The 17379-nt window shown below is 47.9% G+C and overlaps 1 protein-coding gene across 4 annotated transcripts in view; it reads right to left on the bottom strand.

Moving 5' to 3' along the window:
* The window catches only part of LOC125000754 (nck-associated protein 5-like), a 107097-nt gene that overhangs the window by 61130 nt on the left and 28588 nt on the right, over window positions 1–17379 (bottom strand). For 3 of the 4 annotated variants that reach the window (XM_047576397.1, XM_047576404.1, XM_047576398.1), the window contains one exon: window positions 9677–9750. In XM_047576397.1, coding sequence (XP_047432353.1) covers window positions 9677–9750 — 74 coding nt within the window. Of the gene's footprint in view, window positions 1–948; window positions 1446–9676; window positions 9751–17379 lie in introns of those variants that run through there. The other variant, XM_047576399.1, reaches the window with a different exon arrangement.

Raw genomic sequence — 17379 nt, 5'->3', positions numbered from 1 at the left:
AGGCTCTGCAGTGGATCACTGATACTTTTACCCCCACAAATTTGTCTAAATACACATGAATCCAACATATTTTAGTGAAGGAATAAGGGATAGCTTAACATTTTATCCGTATATTTTGGGAGTCCTTGGCTGCTTTCATTCACTGCCTCTCATAAAGCATCCTCTATGTTGCTATTTTTTTGGCTGTGTGATGAGAAGCACCAGTTCCCAGGGCAAAAAACAAAAAAAACAAAACAAAAAAAAACAAAAAGACAGAATGGCATTTCTATCTGGCACTTTGACAACACCAGCAAGAGAGTGATGATACCTCCCATACTCTCCCATGCTCTCGGTTCTATGGTTCTGTTTTTAGAGATAACAGAGTCGGCTAAAAATATAAAGCCAGTGTCCAGAATCGCAGGCATCCCACGAGGAGACCCCTGACCTGCCCGGACTTTGACATATGGACCAGAGAAGCTGCGCGGCGCATGAATAAAACCGCACCAGAGCATCCCTGTAATCCACATTCTCCGGCGTTCACATGCACCCGGTCCCAGCGGTTTGAGTTGCGGGATTAGTGGGCCGGGCAGCAAATCTTAATCTGCCCGAGAGTGAGAGTATGAGGAAAAGAAAAAAAAAGAAGGGAGGGGAGGGGAGGCATTCCTGCACAATCCCCCTGCAACGTCGGATTGCTTTCACCTCTTCATACACGACGGGTTTCCTTCCGTCCGCTATCAGTCAGAAAGTGGTTTTTACGCAGCGCCCGGGCTCCGTGCTGTTGCCACTGGCAACAGGACACGCGATTCGCAGATGAGCTCAGTGCAAAATCTACCCCCTTGCACATGTGTATGCTGCTGATGCATGAACCACTCCACCTCCTCCTTATTATATACAAACAGCATCATCACCACCACCAGCATCATTAAGAAGAGGAGAGAAACGCTGCCGCCTGGCTCGTGGCTGTCTTACCCTGGTGGAGGAGCAGCATCCTGGTGCATTCAGAGGACACGCATGGTAATCCAGCAGCCTTCCTCCTGCACGCCGATCCCCCAGATGATAAAGTTTACATCCACAATGCAGCACTGCCGGCTCCACACTGCTCCACACTGCTCCCTGCCCTCCCGCTACTTGACTGGAAACCAGAACTCCTCCTCTCTCCGCCTTTCCTCAAGCGCTCCCCTATATCCTTCCCTTTCGCTTTTCCGTCCTCCTCCTCTCAGTTTGGCTACATGCGCTGACTCCCCCCTTCTCCTCTCTCCACGCCGCATACGCGCTCCCCTCTCTGCGCTTTTCTCCCGACTAACGCGCACACACGCTCGGAGGCTCCTCTTCACGCGGCGCTGTGCACCTCCCCTCCGCCCACCCCGCCTCCCGGCTTTATCTCTCCTCGGAATATTTCTCTGCCTCTATCTCTCATTCTGTCTCTGACTGCGTCCCACACCCCCCCCCCTTTCCTTTCCTCTCCTCTCCTCTCCTCTCCTCTCCTCTCCTCTCCTCTCCCTCCTTCCTCGGGCTCACAGGACGTTTAACATGTGTTCGCGGAGACTGCTGCTCTGAAGGTGGCTCTTTCCTCAGGGGAGGAGAAGCGAGGTTTGGGTGGGGGGTTTGCACGGAGAAGGAGGAGTTTTCCAGGGTTGACAACAGTGTTGAGTACAGGGGGTGGGGGGGTGTTTAACTCAGCCGGCAGCCGGCTTGTGATGCTCAACTAACCGGACTCGTCTGGTGAGGAGGAACCCTGCAAACAGTTTGCACACCTGGACAAGTTGCATCACGAATTTCTTTTCGCAAAGTTGCGAAAGCTGCGCCAGAAAACGTGCTTGGCCTCGCGCCCCGTGGGGAGGACAAAGCCCCGACAGGAGAGGACGCGGGAACAATTGAGGGAAGAGCTCGAGACCGAGGCGGCGGAGATAAAAAAAAAGAGAGAGAGACGGGGAGAAGTAGTGCTTGGGTTCGCCTTCCGCCGAGGAGCGACTCCGGGCCCATCTGCCGCAATCACAATCAGTCTCAGCTGAATGGCTGTGACAAACTGCAGCCTGGAGCCCGAAGCCTCAACCAGGCAGGACGCCTGTGAAGAAGCAGAGGAGGAGGAGGATTGGGAGGGGGGGTACTCTATTGTCTGATCCCCAATAGGACCAGTGCGAGAGGGGGCGGGCACCGGAGGGGTGAAAGGGGGAATTAAAAGGGTCCCGGTGACAGGAGCGCTCAGTTAAAGAGGGGGAAGAAAGGACTGGGCTGACTTAGAGCCGGGGCCATCACTGCCACTTTGGCCCAGAGTCACTGTCACCGACGTCCTAAATGAACAATGACACGAAGCATGTGAGGAAATTAGTTTGCAGGGGAGGGGGGGGGGGACTCTGGGATGACATGTCAGAGTTTGATAAACCTGGTCAACAGCAATCATAAAAAAAATAATAAAAAAACGTCACGTTCTCGTTATCAGACGTCCCCCCTCCTGTTTGTCGTCGTAAAAAAACTCACGGACGGATTCATGGCTCCTGGTTATTGCGGAGGGAGGGGGTAATTGTGTTTATCATGCACGCAGCTGCCTTGAAGGGGAAATCTGAATATGGAGCGAGCGTGATTGGATTTTAAGAGCAGGTGGTCACTCATTACGCACCATAAAATGAAAAAGAAAAAAGAAAAAAAAAGACAAATGGACGTCTGAGTCAGCACTTCCACTCGCGCCTTAATCAAGAAATATGGTTCATTTTAATTTGATCAGTCTCGTCTCTGCTGTGATAAACGGACGACATAGTTCAGTAGCAGGCAGAGCTTTGTTTGCATCCATTAAAAGTGTAAATAAGAGTGTTGTTGTGTGTCTTTGCACGGTGCCATAAGATCATATCCGTCTGAATGAGTAAGATTCACGTGTGTGTGTGTGTGTGCGTGTCGCTGGTGTGCGCTGAGTGATCTGCTGAGCTCATTAAGGCGCTGCTTATTGCTCTGCCAGGGGTGTCAGTGACAGATTCCACTGTTTGGAAACACTCGGCCGCCCACACAGCCAGCCTGGCTCCACCACTGTCACACACACACACACACACACACACACACACTCAGGCTAGGTTAGCATTCCACAGGGAGGAGGGAGGGGTGGGGGGGTGGTTATGGGGAAGGAGACGCGACGGTGGCTGGAGGGCCGGCGGGTCGATATGGGCTCGCAAGTGGTGTGCAGGGTGGTCTGAGGATGCCGGCTGAGGGAAGGGGAGACGTGTGAGCGTCAGCACCTCCTGAACTGCGCTGCGGAGTGGCCTCGGTTAAAAGGCTAGCGCTAGCGGTTGTGGTAGCATGCGTGCGGTGGCTGAAGAAGCATTTGGGGCCTTCACTGAAGTGACAGCAGCGTTCAGTGATGTAAAAAAAAAATACTCTACTGCAAGGACACAGAATTAAATTTCATGTTGTATTTCGCCTGAACTTGACAAAAAAGAGGACATTTTAAAGGTTTTCTTAAGTGTATTTTAGACCGAAAATGTTAATGAGTCATCCTGCACTTGAGGGCGTGTACTAATTTGTGCTCCTCCCACTTCTAACTTCCACTCAAATGCAAATCAGGAAAAAATAGACTTTTTGCTTAGCTCTGTGTTTGCAAAATCACAGACATATGTGGACGCAATTAGCATTTCTTTAGCTATTACATGGGTCCTTTAACCCCCTACATGGGTCCTTTAAATATTGTCAGTACCACAAACCACTGTGAGTTGCGGTAATTCAAATACCCCTTGTTTTAAAGTGTGGCTGAACACTGGGAAGTTGTGCTTTTGACTGGGAGACATTCTTGACTAAATAACTAACTTCGTTTTTACCAACAAATTCCTCCAAACAATTTGAATTTTGTCCATCAGTGAGTTACGGTAATTCAAACACCGCAAGTTTTTTATGCGCAGATGGATATTTAGGTCTTCAAATCAAACTCTTTCCTTTACAAGGGCACATTTTACGCCGTTGGTGTTGTGTTAATGTTGCAGGGAGACCAACCCGCACGAACCAGTTTCTTTTGTTGGATAAGTTCACCTTTTTGCAATTTCTGGTGCAAATGCGGTGTCATTCCAGGGCTCCAGCATCGGTCACACTTTCCCTCCATGACATTAATCCCCTGCAGCTTGATCACAGATGAGTGACCAGGGGCGGCTGGAGGCGTTGGGGGGGAGGCCAGCATGCGACGCTCGAGCTCATTACCTAGAGCTGTCTAGGTGTGTGTTCTCAGTTAGACATTAATCACTCGAGAGCAGAAGAAGAAGAAGAAGATGAAAAACTTCCCTTCTCCTTAAGCTGCGATATTTAATGTCTGTGAGAAATAAAATAAGGAAATCATTTGGAAGGTACGAGATATTCAGCTGTGAACAGCTGGGATGGTGGTGGGGGGTGGGATGTTTTCTGCATCAAGGCGGAAATGCCAACATGTAGACAGGCCGTGTGTTTGTTTGGCCAACAAGCCTGGTCAGGATCTGCATCCAGATCGCATGATAGCCGGGAGACCCCCCCACCCGAACCCCCCAACTCTCCCAGAGGCCGTGTGCATGTTCTCATGAGTGTCTTAGTGTGTGTCCTCTAACTTCTTTGTGGCAAGATGAAGTGTGTAACACAATGAAAACGATAATGCACTTCCGTCATGTTTCATTAAGCAGGGTTATGAGGGCGGAACGATTCTCCCCCGATGGTGGTCCATCATCGGCAGGCCAGATTCTTTTTTTTTTTTTTTCCAGGAAATACTTGAAGTCATCAAGACCGGGGTGAGCGGGATTATCGCTGATGGAGTTGATCTTTAATTAAGCAAATCCTTAAAAAGTGCCTCTGCATTCCTCGTGTGATTACAGTTCACAAATCAGACTATTGTATAGACACAAGGGAAGGACCGCCTCAAGGTCTCAGTTTTCCCGTTAGCATTTGGTGATAACAGGAGTTGCTGAAACAACGTTACACGATGCTGACATTTGCTTATAGTTATCGTAAACCTGACCTATTAGTAGTTGTTTTCACACGTTTAAAACCATAAGAGCTACAAACAAATAAGATGCACAGATTTTAGTTTGTGGTCTAAAAATCAGATGCTAATATTTCATCTTATTTCATCAAAAAATGTCCGGTATTGTACAATAAAGCAATAAACAAGATCTTATCTTCAGTTAAGTCATTTGCAATAGCACATATCGTACTACACTGGTCCCTCATCTCGCAGGCCAAGAAAAATAAATAATAATAATAAGGTGAGAGGATGTTTTCCAGCGAGCCCTGAGCTGGTGGTTAAATAGCGTGGATGCAACCACTGTGACACCCACCAGCCAAAACCACACGGGCTCTATCGCTCCTCTCATCTTAAAGTGAGGATGTTTTCCAGAGCGCTTCGCAGCTCGCATATTAGTCAAAATAACTGAGTCCCAGCACGGTGGGAGACGAACTCGGCTCAAGTTAATAATGTTGTGGCGAACCTACATTCAAATCGGACGGAAATCAGATAAAATGCGCAAATGAGTCTGAGAACACGCATGGAAAAACAACATTTTTACAGTAATTAGGCATTACACGTCCTGAAAAAGACTCTTAAACGCAGCTAACTGCCTCCAGGAATGCAGATAATACCCTGTTTAGCCCAAGGGCCGAGAAAACATGTCACAAGTGCCGTAAAACGCTGCATGTCCATGTTGTGAAACCGCAAAATCTCAGGTGGCAGCGAACAAAAAGAATTTATTGCAACACTGCATCTGCTGGAACAGGGTAGCCGATAACTTAAGTGCGGCTTTTCTTTTCTTTTTGTTTTTTTTAAGTCAGTGCAGCTGTTTAGCTTCACGCTTAACCTTGAATGCATCAGAAATAGAAACACGGAGGCTTACGCTGAGTGATATGTGGAGAAGGAGGCAGTGTGTGGGAATGCAGCTCAGGGAATGACCTTGAAGGAGCATCAGTAAAAAGGCTTCATTAAACCGTTCGATTAACCTCTTCCGCTCGCAGGCTCCATAAAACCCAACTGATACACTTTTAGCCACGTCTGGCAGCTCGGTGAATCCTCGCCAGGATAAACTAGAGAGCGCTGACTTGTGTCACCTCCTCAGCCGTTAACTCCTCCTGAATGGAAGAGGCCGACGCCGTCAGCCTCCAATCAAACCAGCGCTTGTGATGTGGACACGCTAATTACAGCTAGCGCACATGGAAAGCATGATTACTTCCCTTTTTCTTTTTTTTTTTACTTTTTAGTCGCAAATTGCTCACGATTCGCACCCCACAAGCTTTAATCAAGCATTTTATATGAAGAAAAAGAGGGAATGATTAAAAAAATAAATAAATTCCTCCAGTGCCCGGAGGTTCCAGTGAAGGTTTAATGGATGGATTTATTCACCCACTAACTGCTCCTTTAAGATATTTTGGAGCCTGGATTCCTGGGCTGTAAAATGACCTCTAATGGATGGATTAGGCCCAGTCATTCACTTCTGAGGGCGCACAAATATACTTTGAGAGCGTATTAGGTCTCTTTGGAGCTTAGCGTGATCAAATTATTGCATTAGACCGGTCAACTTATCCAATTAAAGTTGTAAAATGCAGTGCTCTCGCCCAAGCGAGACGCCGGGTCCTTAGGGCGTTGGGGAGTTTGCGGGAGGCAGTACCCTATCCACCTCCTCATCGACAGAACAGGCCCCGCCACATACTTCAGCTGAGGATTACAGCCTTTCATCTTGCCCAGACCGCCGGCAGCACACAGGCGTCTTTGAGACCAGATATGCCTCGTAGTAACATCGGCGAGGTCCACATTTGTCAAGCTGTTTCCCAGCTTTCGCGCTCCTGCGGTCTTTCTCTTTTTCTCGTGTGATTAAACTCATTTATTCCCCTCTTAGTTAGTTAGCGCCGTCGCCACGGGAGGGCCGGGACGTTTCCCTCCAATCAGCGTGAAGTCTCTCACAACATTTTTTTGAGGTCTTCCCGGGAAGCAGTTGCAGGCGTTTGCGCTAATGGTGCTCTCCAAACCACAATCCAAAATCTCCAACCTAAGTATGACTGATCAGGCGAGCGGGGCTGAAGTGTTGAGCTGTCACAGGCCAGACGTCTTCAACTCTAGCCGCAGGCAAATTCACTCACACAAAGCAAGTCCTATTACCTATAATCCCTCAGCTAAGAGCGCATCTGATCTGACCTCCACTTTCTATCCCGGTCTTTGAGGCAACGCTGCGGTATGAACATGACAAATAGCTTATTGATCAGCAGATGTCGTCGCTAATGTCCTTTTAGCTAAGGCTGCAGCTGCCTGCTCCGCGCAACCTGTCCTAAGCCCCGTGCATCCCCAGCTGAGTCCCATGCCTCCTCGCCCTCCCCGTCCCTCCCCGTCTTCCAAGGTGTGGAAAGGGTCACAGACAAACACCATCTGCCAGAGCAGACAGAAAATGGCAGGTGAGGCCGACTCCGGGGCGGCGTGACCTGATAGTGGCCAGCGACGGCGCGCTCGACCCACTAAAAACAAGGTCAAAGCAAGATTCAGAGAAAATCAAAATCCAGCCGAGCACGGTGGCAGATCAGGAGCTGGGAGAGCGGAGATGGGGAGAGAGAGAGAAAAAAATATCTAATCTACATTGTTTTAATCCACGGGGGAAGATTACACAGTCACGGTGCCTTGACACAGCAGCTTGTCAGAAGGAGGTCACTGCAGACTCACTCCCCGCCCGTCATGCTTCTTTGTGCTGCAGAGCATCCATATGTCCCTCCATCACATGTCTGTCACTCAGTGTTTATCAAACCCGACACGTACAAGCACTAGGTCTGGACTGTCATCAGGGTCAGCAGGGTATCAGGACCGCCACTAACGAGACTGTAAACCGTAAAAAAAAAAAAAAGACTTTTCATGTAACGCGATGCGATGAATAATTAGAAAACCACGGGTTGGTGTCCAACTGTACGCTGGATCTGCTCCATCTGATGTCGACACCTCGCTGCGGAGCTTTTGGAAGGCCCCGCGACGTCCCACTGTGGTTTTGTGCTCAATCGAGCAACGATCCGGTCACGGATAAGGCAGATGTTTGTGGTGCACAACCAAAAACAAGCAGAAAATTATCTTTGATTAGATGCATCTAATTAAATATGACTAGCATGCAGCCACCACCTGTAGCTTACGTCTTCCACATGATTCCACATGATTCTGTCGAAACCTTCAGCCTCCCTGATTCAAAAACATTGAGGGGCAAAAACAGAAGTCATAATTGTCCAATCTGTGTGAAACTACCCCACAATGAGAGACATGAATGCAGTAGGTCACTGGGTCACGGCGCAGGGATGCAGGGAACTAGAGGAATGTAAGGGATCCTGACGGATTGATGGGCCCCATATTCTGAGGGGTGGAGGGGAACATCTACGGCGTCGTGAGATGCTGCCTAATAAGGGGAAAAGGAGGCGTTGTTTTTACTTGAGGCCTGTGTTTTAGCCGAACAAAAGCCTTTGTGAAGTCATTCATCACTGTCCGCCGCTCTGAATCCGACAACACCGGAGAAAGAGGACAAACCCAAACACAAAGTGGTGTGTTGTTTCTAGAGGCCGTGCCTCAGAGGTTTTCAAAGCGTGGCTGAATATACGCTGGCGTGTTTACAGCAGCCATGCAGTAGTATCTGCCTCTACCCCACGGAGCACAAAGGGATGGTTGTAAACAGTGCTTCCCCTCAGACACTCCGCAAGCCCTGAGCCCACCAGTGTCACATGGGAAACGAAGACCTTCTCCGTTCAGTTCGCTTAGATACTGGAGGATGTTCAGCAGCAGAAACTGCTCCTATTTATAGTGTAGCTAGAGGATAGCTTACCTCCTGATCATCCCTGGCTTTGCTAATGTTAGAGGTGGCACAAAGTCATATGATGCCACATCCAGAGAAGACAGCGGGAGTTTCTGTTCAGCGCAGGCTTATGTGAACACATAAATAGATCTACTACAACCTACTGGTTGTGATTAAGACATCTACTCCAGCTACTTGGAGTCAACGCAAGTTCATTGCTTTGAATCCGGTTGGTCCTCTGGCCAAACATAGGTCAGTTCATTCTGGTCATTCTTGGAGGCTGTTATGTCCCTCTGGGTGTCTCAGGGGGACGTATTATGATCAGGGGTGGGTATGACTTGGACGGGAGGGTCATTCCTTTACACATCACTTCCTTTATTAAGGGGCTGCCCTAGCCTAGTAAAGGGGATGGTCAGTGGTCATTCATCCCCCCCCTCCATCCCTCCAGCCACCCACCCCGAGACCTCTGTCCCCTTCTGTCCAACCCCCAGCCCCTCTCTGCTCACTCAGGGGGAAAATTACTTTGAGCTGGGGGAATACAGCTCCATTGAGATGGAGAGAGGTTCGCACAAAAGAGGGTGAAGTTTAAAAAATTGTCTCTCTTTTTCTATGGGGGCGGTGCACCACTGGAAGGGCTAGGAGGACAGGAGCACGGAGGGGACAAGGTCATTAGATTGGCATCTCCATAAGCTCTTCATTCCCATTGTCTGGGCGAATCTGCTCCATGAGAAATGCCCCCAGTCAACCCCACAGTGGGCTCAGAGTCTCCCCTTTGTCCGCCACTTTTAGAGTGCGACCAGCACAAAAAGCATTTCTCAAGAACGGCGTACAAAGCTTGTCTTGAGCTCAAAACCAAACAACATTGTTCTGCTGCCCCTCGTTGGGAATGGATTGCAGGCAGCTGCTGATACCTTCAGGCAATAAAACATCTGCCCCAGAACCCGTCTTAGAGAGCGTCTTACCTTCGGACGTTGCGGCGCTCCTCCTCGAGCTGTTTGAGAAGCTCGTTGATGCATTTGTTGGCGTCCATGTATTCCTGCCGGGGAGAGACGAGAAAAGTTCATGTGCAAATGTTCGCAGTGGATGAAAGTGGAAACACAGGGATGACCTCAACCTGAATTGCACCGAGGTAAAAGATAACGTGTGCACGGGATGCTGCGCATCCTTAGTTCACTTCATGAACGTGCAGAGCAGAACGGGAGTGCTTTTCAAAAGGTGTGAATAATCAGCTTAGTCTCCCTCCTCTCTCTGTGAGTAACTCCAGAAGCACCTCTGGGTAACTTCTAACGGCTGGCCCAGAAGCCAGCCCAGCTGTGTAATGTCAGCTGGGAATAGCCCACACTCGCAAAGCATGAGCTACTGAGTTACAGCACGGGGCGAAATGAGCTAAGGCTAAGAGCAGAATGGAAAAAACAGATGTCAGGCGTTCTTGGCTTTGGACTAATGATTTGGCCGTAAGTGCTCTCACTACATATAGCAGGAAGGGTTTTCAACTGTGGAAAAACATCGGCCTCATAGGTACGTCAGACTCTCTACCTGCAGTACATAACCAGGCCTGATGTGAGCTGATGCTGTGCAATAAGCGCGGCGGAGGTTTAAGGCTAATTAATTAGATGTTAGCTTGACAGCTCGTGAAGCATCTCCTGGGTGCGCGGTTATCTCAGCGGGACAGACGCTCGCCATTGATTTACAGACACTCGGGTGTTCGCAGAGCGTAATTGAATAACGGGGATTCCCAATGAAGAGGTGGACATTAAAGCCCGAAAATAAAATCTAATTATTATCATATGTCCTGCAGTATCTAGGACCATATTTCGCAAAAAAATGTGTTATTATGTTAAAATGTTGATGACTCATCTTGCACTTTGGGGCGTATGCTAATTTTGTAGGTCAGTGGAGCAAAACTAGAGCAAAAGGTAAAAGGTAGTCTCCCTACTTTCTGTTTGTTTTTTTTTTTTAGAGGAAACAACTCTTTCCAAGCCATAACAAGGAGGGGACTTTTTTTCTTTTGTGCGTTTTCTGATCTTAGACCTCTTGTTAAACTTTCTACATTTTCCTCCCCTGTCCCGAACCAGAGCCAACTTTCTTTTTGGGACTGCTGCAGTCTCAGTTCTCTAATTAGTCGCTGGCAAAAATAAATCCCAAACTCGCTCACTTGACAGAGAAATCCGCAGGAAAACAAAAAAACAAACAGTGTGCCTGCAATTTTCAAACTGCGCGGAGAGCCCTTTGTTGTGATACGGCGTGGTAAAATAAAGAACGAGGGTGTCCACCGCAGGGAAGTTTGGTCTGTACGGATATGGGCTTATTTTAACAATATAATATATCATAACAAGTCTCTGCTTTTAGGGGAGTGCCACTTTCTGAAACCATACAATGCAACCAAAAACAGCAAAACAACAAATAAAATGAATCTAAAATTAGCTCCGAAAGGCTGAACTGCTTCACATGAACGAGGAGCTTTTAATAATTTGCTTGCAGCAGCGTTAAGGGTGATTCTGACCTCCTGTTGACCTGCATTTGGGGCCTGACCGGGCTTAAAGTACTTCTGTTATCGCTGCTTGGGCTTTTTTAACCTGTGGCCTTGAGAGCAAACACTCAATGGGCCAGATGTTCACATGCACAAGCTGCTAGACTAAATACAGTGAGCGCAGTTGTTCTGTCTCCTCGCTTGTCCTGCGGTGACGCTCTCCCACTGCCGCTTCTGGAGCAATTATTGCGCTTAATCTCACATCGGAGACTGCCACTCGAAGACAACCGTCCCCAGCAGTTCGCTGCGGTGCCAGGAGGACGTGGCACAGACCCAGGCTTCCCGCCGAGTCGCCAGTCAAGGGCACTCTGGTGACCATTAGGCAAATAGAGCTGACGCCAAAGGACGACAACGGATCGATGCTTATCAGCGTGGTGCCGCATTTTCCAATTTCTGTCACACTTTCCGCTATTTTCCGGACAAAAAAAAAACTCCAGTTCTATCCATCATCTCCTTCTTCGTCGCTGCTTTTGACTTAATCAGCATGACAAATGATTCATGTTTGGAAAGCAACCAATTACAGTGTCTAACAACAGAGCCCCAGAGCCATCTGTTAGTCTGCGAGTGCCAAAATGCTACTCACACCCCAAGCTGAAAGGCCATTAGCACCGAGCTAAGTTCCCAAAGTTAAATTTACTGTTGGCTCCAGCAGCAGTTAATCAATACTAAAAACCATGGCGAATCATTGCATTCAATGCTGCTCTTTGAATCCGGCCAAAACGGGTGGGCGCATGAGGTGAAGCTGGTAGCTGTGAAATATGTTTTGCCGTCAAAAAAATTACAGATGTGAGTGCTTTGGGTCCAAATTACAAAGTGCGGCCGCGGAAACAACATAAACACATGCACAAGATTCAGAAACGAAAGCCATCAAACAAAATGTGTGACTTTCCTCAAGCAGCCAAGAAAACAGTCTGGGGTGAAACGTCTGTCTCCCAAAGACCATTAGCAACACGATCCCATAATGATCACGGCCACTGCACAAAGGGGAACCTTCTTCCAGAAAGCCCCATGTCAGGGGAAATATTTACAGGCCACATCAAAGTATAGCAAAGCTGCCTAAGTCTGTGTTGTCATCGCGCAGACCTTTCCTAATGACAGGGCACAGAAATAATCCTCCGCACACATGAAGGAATGCAGGGAATGCGGCGTGCTCGTTGTCATGTGGAAAGGGGAGGGTATTTAAACCTGGAGATTTAAAGCACGGCTCACGTATGTTTGCGCCGCGTGTTATATCTTCGGCCGGGCATTAGCTCTGACGGTTTTACGGCATGAGTGAAAGCTGCGCCGTTCCCACGAGGCCCAGGTGCTCACGTGTAGACTGAGACTTTATTGAAGGCATATTTCTCAGGGCGGTGAGTAATGCGCCCAGCAATTTTTAACGGCGGTTAAAACGTCGTAGGAGTTTGCAATCGTCCTCGAGTTTGTGTTGACGGATTCCCCATCAGTCTTGTGCATAAAGCGTTTTTTGGTGAGCTGGAACTGTTGCACAAGATAAAATCTCCCTTCGTGCCAAATTGTGCACCAATTAAATTGTGCGTAGGATTTTTAAAGCCATTCACTCGTAGTTAAAACTCATAATATCTCATTGTAATCCAGCATTGCAAACGGTATTGATTCGGTGATGGGAGCGGTGGCTGAGCTTGCGTTAACTCCGCAGGTAATGTGTTTGCCGATGCTTCTGCTCTCTGGCTGCAGGTTCTCTGTAATGTTTATCCGGCTGTGTTTACTCATGTGTGTGAGAGCGTTTGATAAGGAGACCCTTGGTAGCTGCTGAGGAAAAAGAACCTTCCTTTGCCTTGTGGCATGGCTTGAGTCCCACATCCAGGCCCCTCCAAATGCCGTTATGAAATTTTAAAATATGAGCGCCGCCCCCCCCCTCCTGCTGCTGCTGCTTTGGCAATGGAAAACAGGGAAGGCATATTTAAAATAAGAAAACACACACACACACACACTTCTGGGTAAAGCCACACAAACATGCAAACAGACAGACTCCCTGACACTCAAACACAGTGCAATCTGTTTAAGATTAATGGCGCAGATTTCTCAGTAATAAAACATCAGATGCATTATTCATCCATATGAGCCTCGCTGTGCACGCTCACGCTCTTTCACACATTTTTTGAAGATTAGAAGGCATGGAATCGCCTCCGAGACGTCTGGTTCTTATATAGGCCGCTTTGGAGTTGACTGGAAAAAATAAATAAAGTTTAAGCCCCCGTAGAGGTCAGGGTGCCACGAAGAGTTCCTTCCACCACCTCGATGTGTCTACGGATCAGAAGCTCATCCTCGCATTACTGATAAGACACTGTGCAGAGGTCTGCAGCCTCTGGGGATAAGACCCTGCCAAAGACAAGGTCGCAACCTCTATCCTCCCTAGCCCTGCTCAACTTATCTCTGCCTTCCATGAAGGTTTTTTTCATTATTTGAGACTGATGACATGCCAGCTCGGCCTCTGGGACTGCAAAAGAAACCAAAAAGCTGCAGGTTTGATGGAAAGTGAAGCTCCCACGTGAGCTACTGCAAGTCAAAGGTTATGCCAATAGAATGTAAGACTTCTATCTGTTTTTTCCTTTGTTCTTTTTTGTTTTTATGGCTCACTTGAGAATGAATTATGACTTTTTAAGGTGTGCTAGATGCACCGGACCTGATATGGCTGTTAGCCTTGGCCTCCTTCCAGATCCTCCTGCCATCCAATACTCCGCAGCTTATGTGAACGTCGTTGGGAAAGACGTAAACACTGCAAAATTCAATCAGCATCAGTGAGAACCTGTCCCCCCATGCGCCAATATAATTCATACTGACGGTGATCCTATCGTGGTGAGGTAATGAACTAATCAGGATGACTAATTGTCTCCGTGTGTAGATTTCTAGAAACCTTCGTCTGCTTGTATCACTTCGATGCATACCAGGCAGCCTTGGATAAATTCATTAGTCTTATCAGTGGGTTTGGAGGCTCTGTGCTGGTGATCCGTCACTCAGGTCTTTCCTCTCGTCCCCAGTGTCTTAATATCAGCTCAGCAATCAGGCTCCTCTCATATCCTCAGACCCTGATAACTCCTCTGATAACCCTGCTGTTTGTCAGCAGACAGGGCAGCTACTTGGTTTAATGTGTGTTATTCCTCATGTCGTGGAGAAGATACTGTGATCTGCCACGGCCTGGAGGAGAGGGTTTGGCGTCAGGGACGTACGTTATCGCAACCGTCCCCTCCAGCGCAATGATTTGATGAATTCGTTGAGGAAATTGGTGATTCTGGAGAAGACAGGATAAAGATTTAGATGCGCAATATGCAGACAAGGTCTTGACCTCAGAGAAGTGTGGGTGCAATCATTTGTCTATCTGTCTACTCAAGGAACTGCACCTCACAATTCACGTCCAAAGCCAAACATCAGCAATTCACAGAACCTAGGTTACACTTTTCAATCTCGAGCTCCACTGTTTTCCCGGCTGCTACCGATGTCTCAGTTGCTTTGATTTCTCATCCCTTACACTCTGGCAAAAAATCTAAATCCCTATCTCTAAGGCTGAGCCCAGCCACCCTGCAGAGGAAACAGGGTTGAAGGTTGGAACATATATCAACTGGTAAATTGAAAGTTTTGTCTTTCGTCTTCTTTCGTCTCTCTCTTCACCACGACAGACCGGTTAAGACCGCTCCGATCCATCCGTCGATCTCCCACTCCGTCCAGCCCTCACTTGTGAACAGAATCCCGAGATATGTAAACTCCTCCACTTAAAGCAGGACCTCCTCCCCGACCCCGGAGCGGGCACTCCACCCTTTTCCGACTGAGGACCGTGGCCTCAGACTTGGAGTTGCTGATCTTCAGTAGCATTTGTGGAATGTAAATAAACATAAGCCAGAAATACTATCAAGAAACCGGGCTCAGTTCACGAACTATCCCACAGTAAGTGATGCTGAATCCGACCGCTACACTGCTTGATTGTACCCAAAATCTCAGTCACACAGTGGCCTCATTGAGTCGTTGGTGTAACAAATGCCTCCAGTGAGCAGGATATTCTTCATCTGCCTACCTGCCCCAAACGGAGGAGTGTCGGGCACGATGGATTACTTCAGATACAAAAGGGAGCCTGTTCATCATCTAAGGCGAGTTTGGGTTATCTGATGTTCTACCTCCAGCAGCACCTACGGTCCGGCCCAGCCCAAACATCAACACCTCGCCACGGTCAGGAATCCAAATCCCTGCAGATTATCTTTCCAAACATTCAGATACGTCTATTGCTCCTCCTCCACTCTTTGGCTTTGACAGAGCGAGCCATTCATGCCTGTTGGGAACAGTGGCAAAGCTGTTCACGGCGCAAATCTCACAGGGGAGGGCTGGAAACGTAGCTGGGGGAATTAAATGCATCGGAGCTGACATCGCTATTGGATTACTTCCACAGAGCTACCTGTGTGGAAGGGAGACGGAAAGCATCTCAGTCAACTTCTGACCAAATTTCGTTATGGCGAGGCATAATCAAACCTGACAGGAGGTTGGATTTCAAAATAAAAGCCCCACAAAATTACACAAGAGTATGGTTTGTGGTGTTTTCCCTCAAATTAGAGTCACATCGAAACAAAATCCAATCATTCAGCGACGCAAATTCATGAGCTGGAATCTGTGTGAAAGCAGAGCTGCATGTTTAATTCCTCTTAAACCATGAGGCCGTCTCTTTATTCCCTTTGTTCTCTTTGTTTCGTTTAAAATCTGTAAAAACACATGAGGGAGGAGCGGCAGAGGAATGCAGCCTTCAGAAATAAAAACAAATACACCGTGTGTCCACGCTGATGTTTCCAGACCGGATGGGAATCTAGGAAACAGGGACTGAGTAGGGGTGGGATGGTTGGGGGGGAGTCTGCGGTGTGCATGTGCCCAAATTTTACAAGCCTGGGGGTTGCTGGGTTTTATTATCACCTGGGGGCCAATATTCAGCCAGGTGTATTCGGAGCGGGAGGGAGAGTGGCGATGACAGGAATGAAAAGGAAACCCAGACCTGACAAGCCACAGGAGCGCAGGGAAAACAGGGAGACAAAGAGAAAAAAGGATCAGAGAGGCAAGAGTATTAAGAAGAAGAATGAACGAAAAGAGGACAGATTAAGCCTCAGCTTATGTGGCGGGACTAAACTTAGGCACTACAAAAATAAAAAGGTGGAGTGTTTTCAAGTGCGCACGAGATAAATGTCCACACCCAAAAATCCACTCTGCACGTCCTCGAGTCATGAGAACTACACCTTTCACGACATGCTAGCATCCTGTAACCTTGTGTAACTGTGCAGCAAAGAGATTCATTCTCTGTTTAGCCTCGGCGGTAGAATTACACGATGGCTGCGCTTATTAATTTTGGCGTTCACATCAACAGCTGATGATGTCAATAATTGAATCCAAACATCAAACCTGATCCAAGTCCAAAGAAAAGAGGGAGGGGGGAAGGGAAAAGAAGAGAATGAGAGAAATCCTTCGCAAAGTGACAGAGTCGAGGGTTGATGCTAAACAGATGTTGGTTGGTTCACAAGGGGGGGAGCTGGGCTTCTGTTTATGCAGGCTTTGACAGACAGGCGCCACACCTAACTGAGCCGCGGTGCAGCGGCGAAAGTCCAAAAGTCCTCGAAAGGATCCATTCTGCATTATCCGCACCTTCTCATCACAGCGTCCTTTGTGTCGTCTACACATCTATTGGATTTGAAACAAAGAACAAAACTTGTTCTACGGCTTTAAACAAAAACGACCTGAAAACGCTCTAGCGCATAGGTCCTCAACAAGCGGTCCACAAGCCCCTATGGGTCTGCGGAGGTACTGCAGAGGGGTCGCAAAATCTTTGGTTGATTGAACATTTTTTATATATTTTTAAACTTCTTTAAATGCACATTAATGTGAATCCTTTTAGTAAAGGGATTTAGGGAGTTTAATATAGATCACATATAGCAGGTAGGGGGTCCCTACTTAATCTCTCCATCAGTTTGTTGGTCCTTGGCCTGAAAAACGCCGAGTTCAGAGAGGACACCGGGATATGTAACAAATCAGCACCCACAAACACAGCAACACACTCCTGACCTCCAGCCGTGTGTTTTCGCAGAGATATTTCTTGCCTTTGTCAGATTCCCTGACAGTTCACGTGCATTAGCTTCGGGCTTCGGCTTCTCC

This window comes from Mugil cephalus, chromosome 23 (genome assembly GCF_022458985.1).
Source record: "Mugil cephalus isolate CIBA_MC_2020 chromosome 23, CIBA_Mcephalus_1.1, whole genome shotgun sequence".
NCBI lineage: Eukaryota > Metazoa > Chordata > Actinopteri > Mugiliformes > Mugilidae > Mugil > Mugil cephalus.
This window is presented reverse-complemented; position numbering and strand designations above follow the sequence as displayed.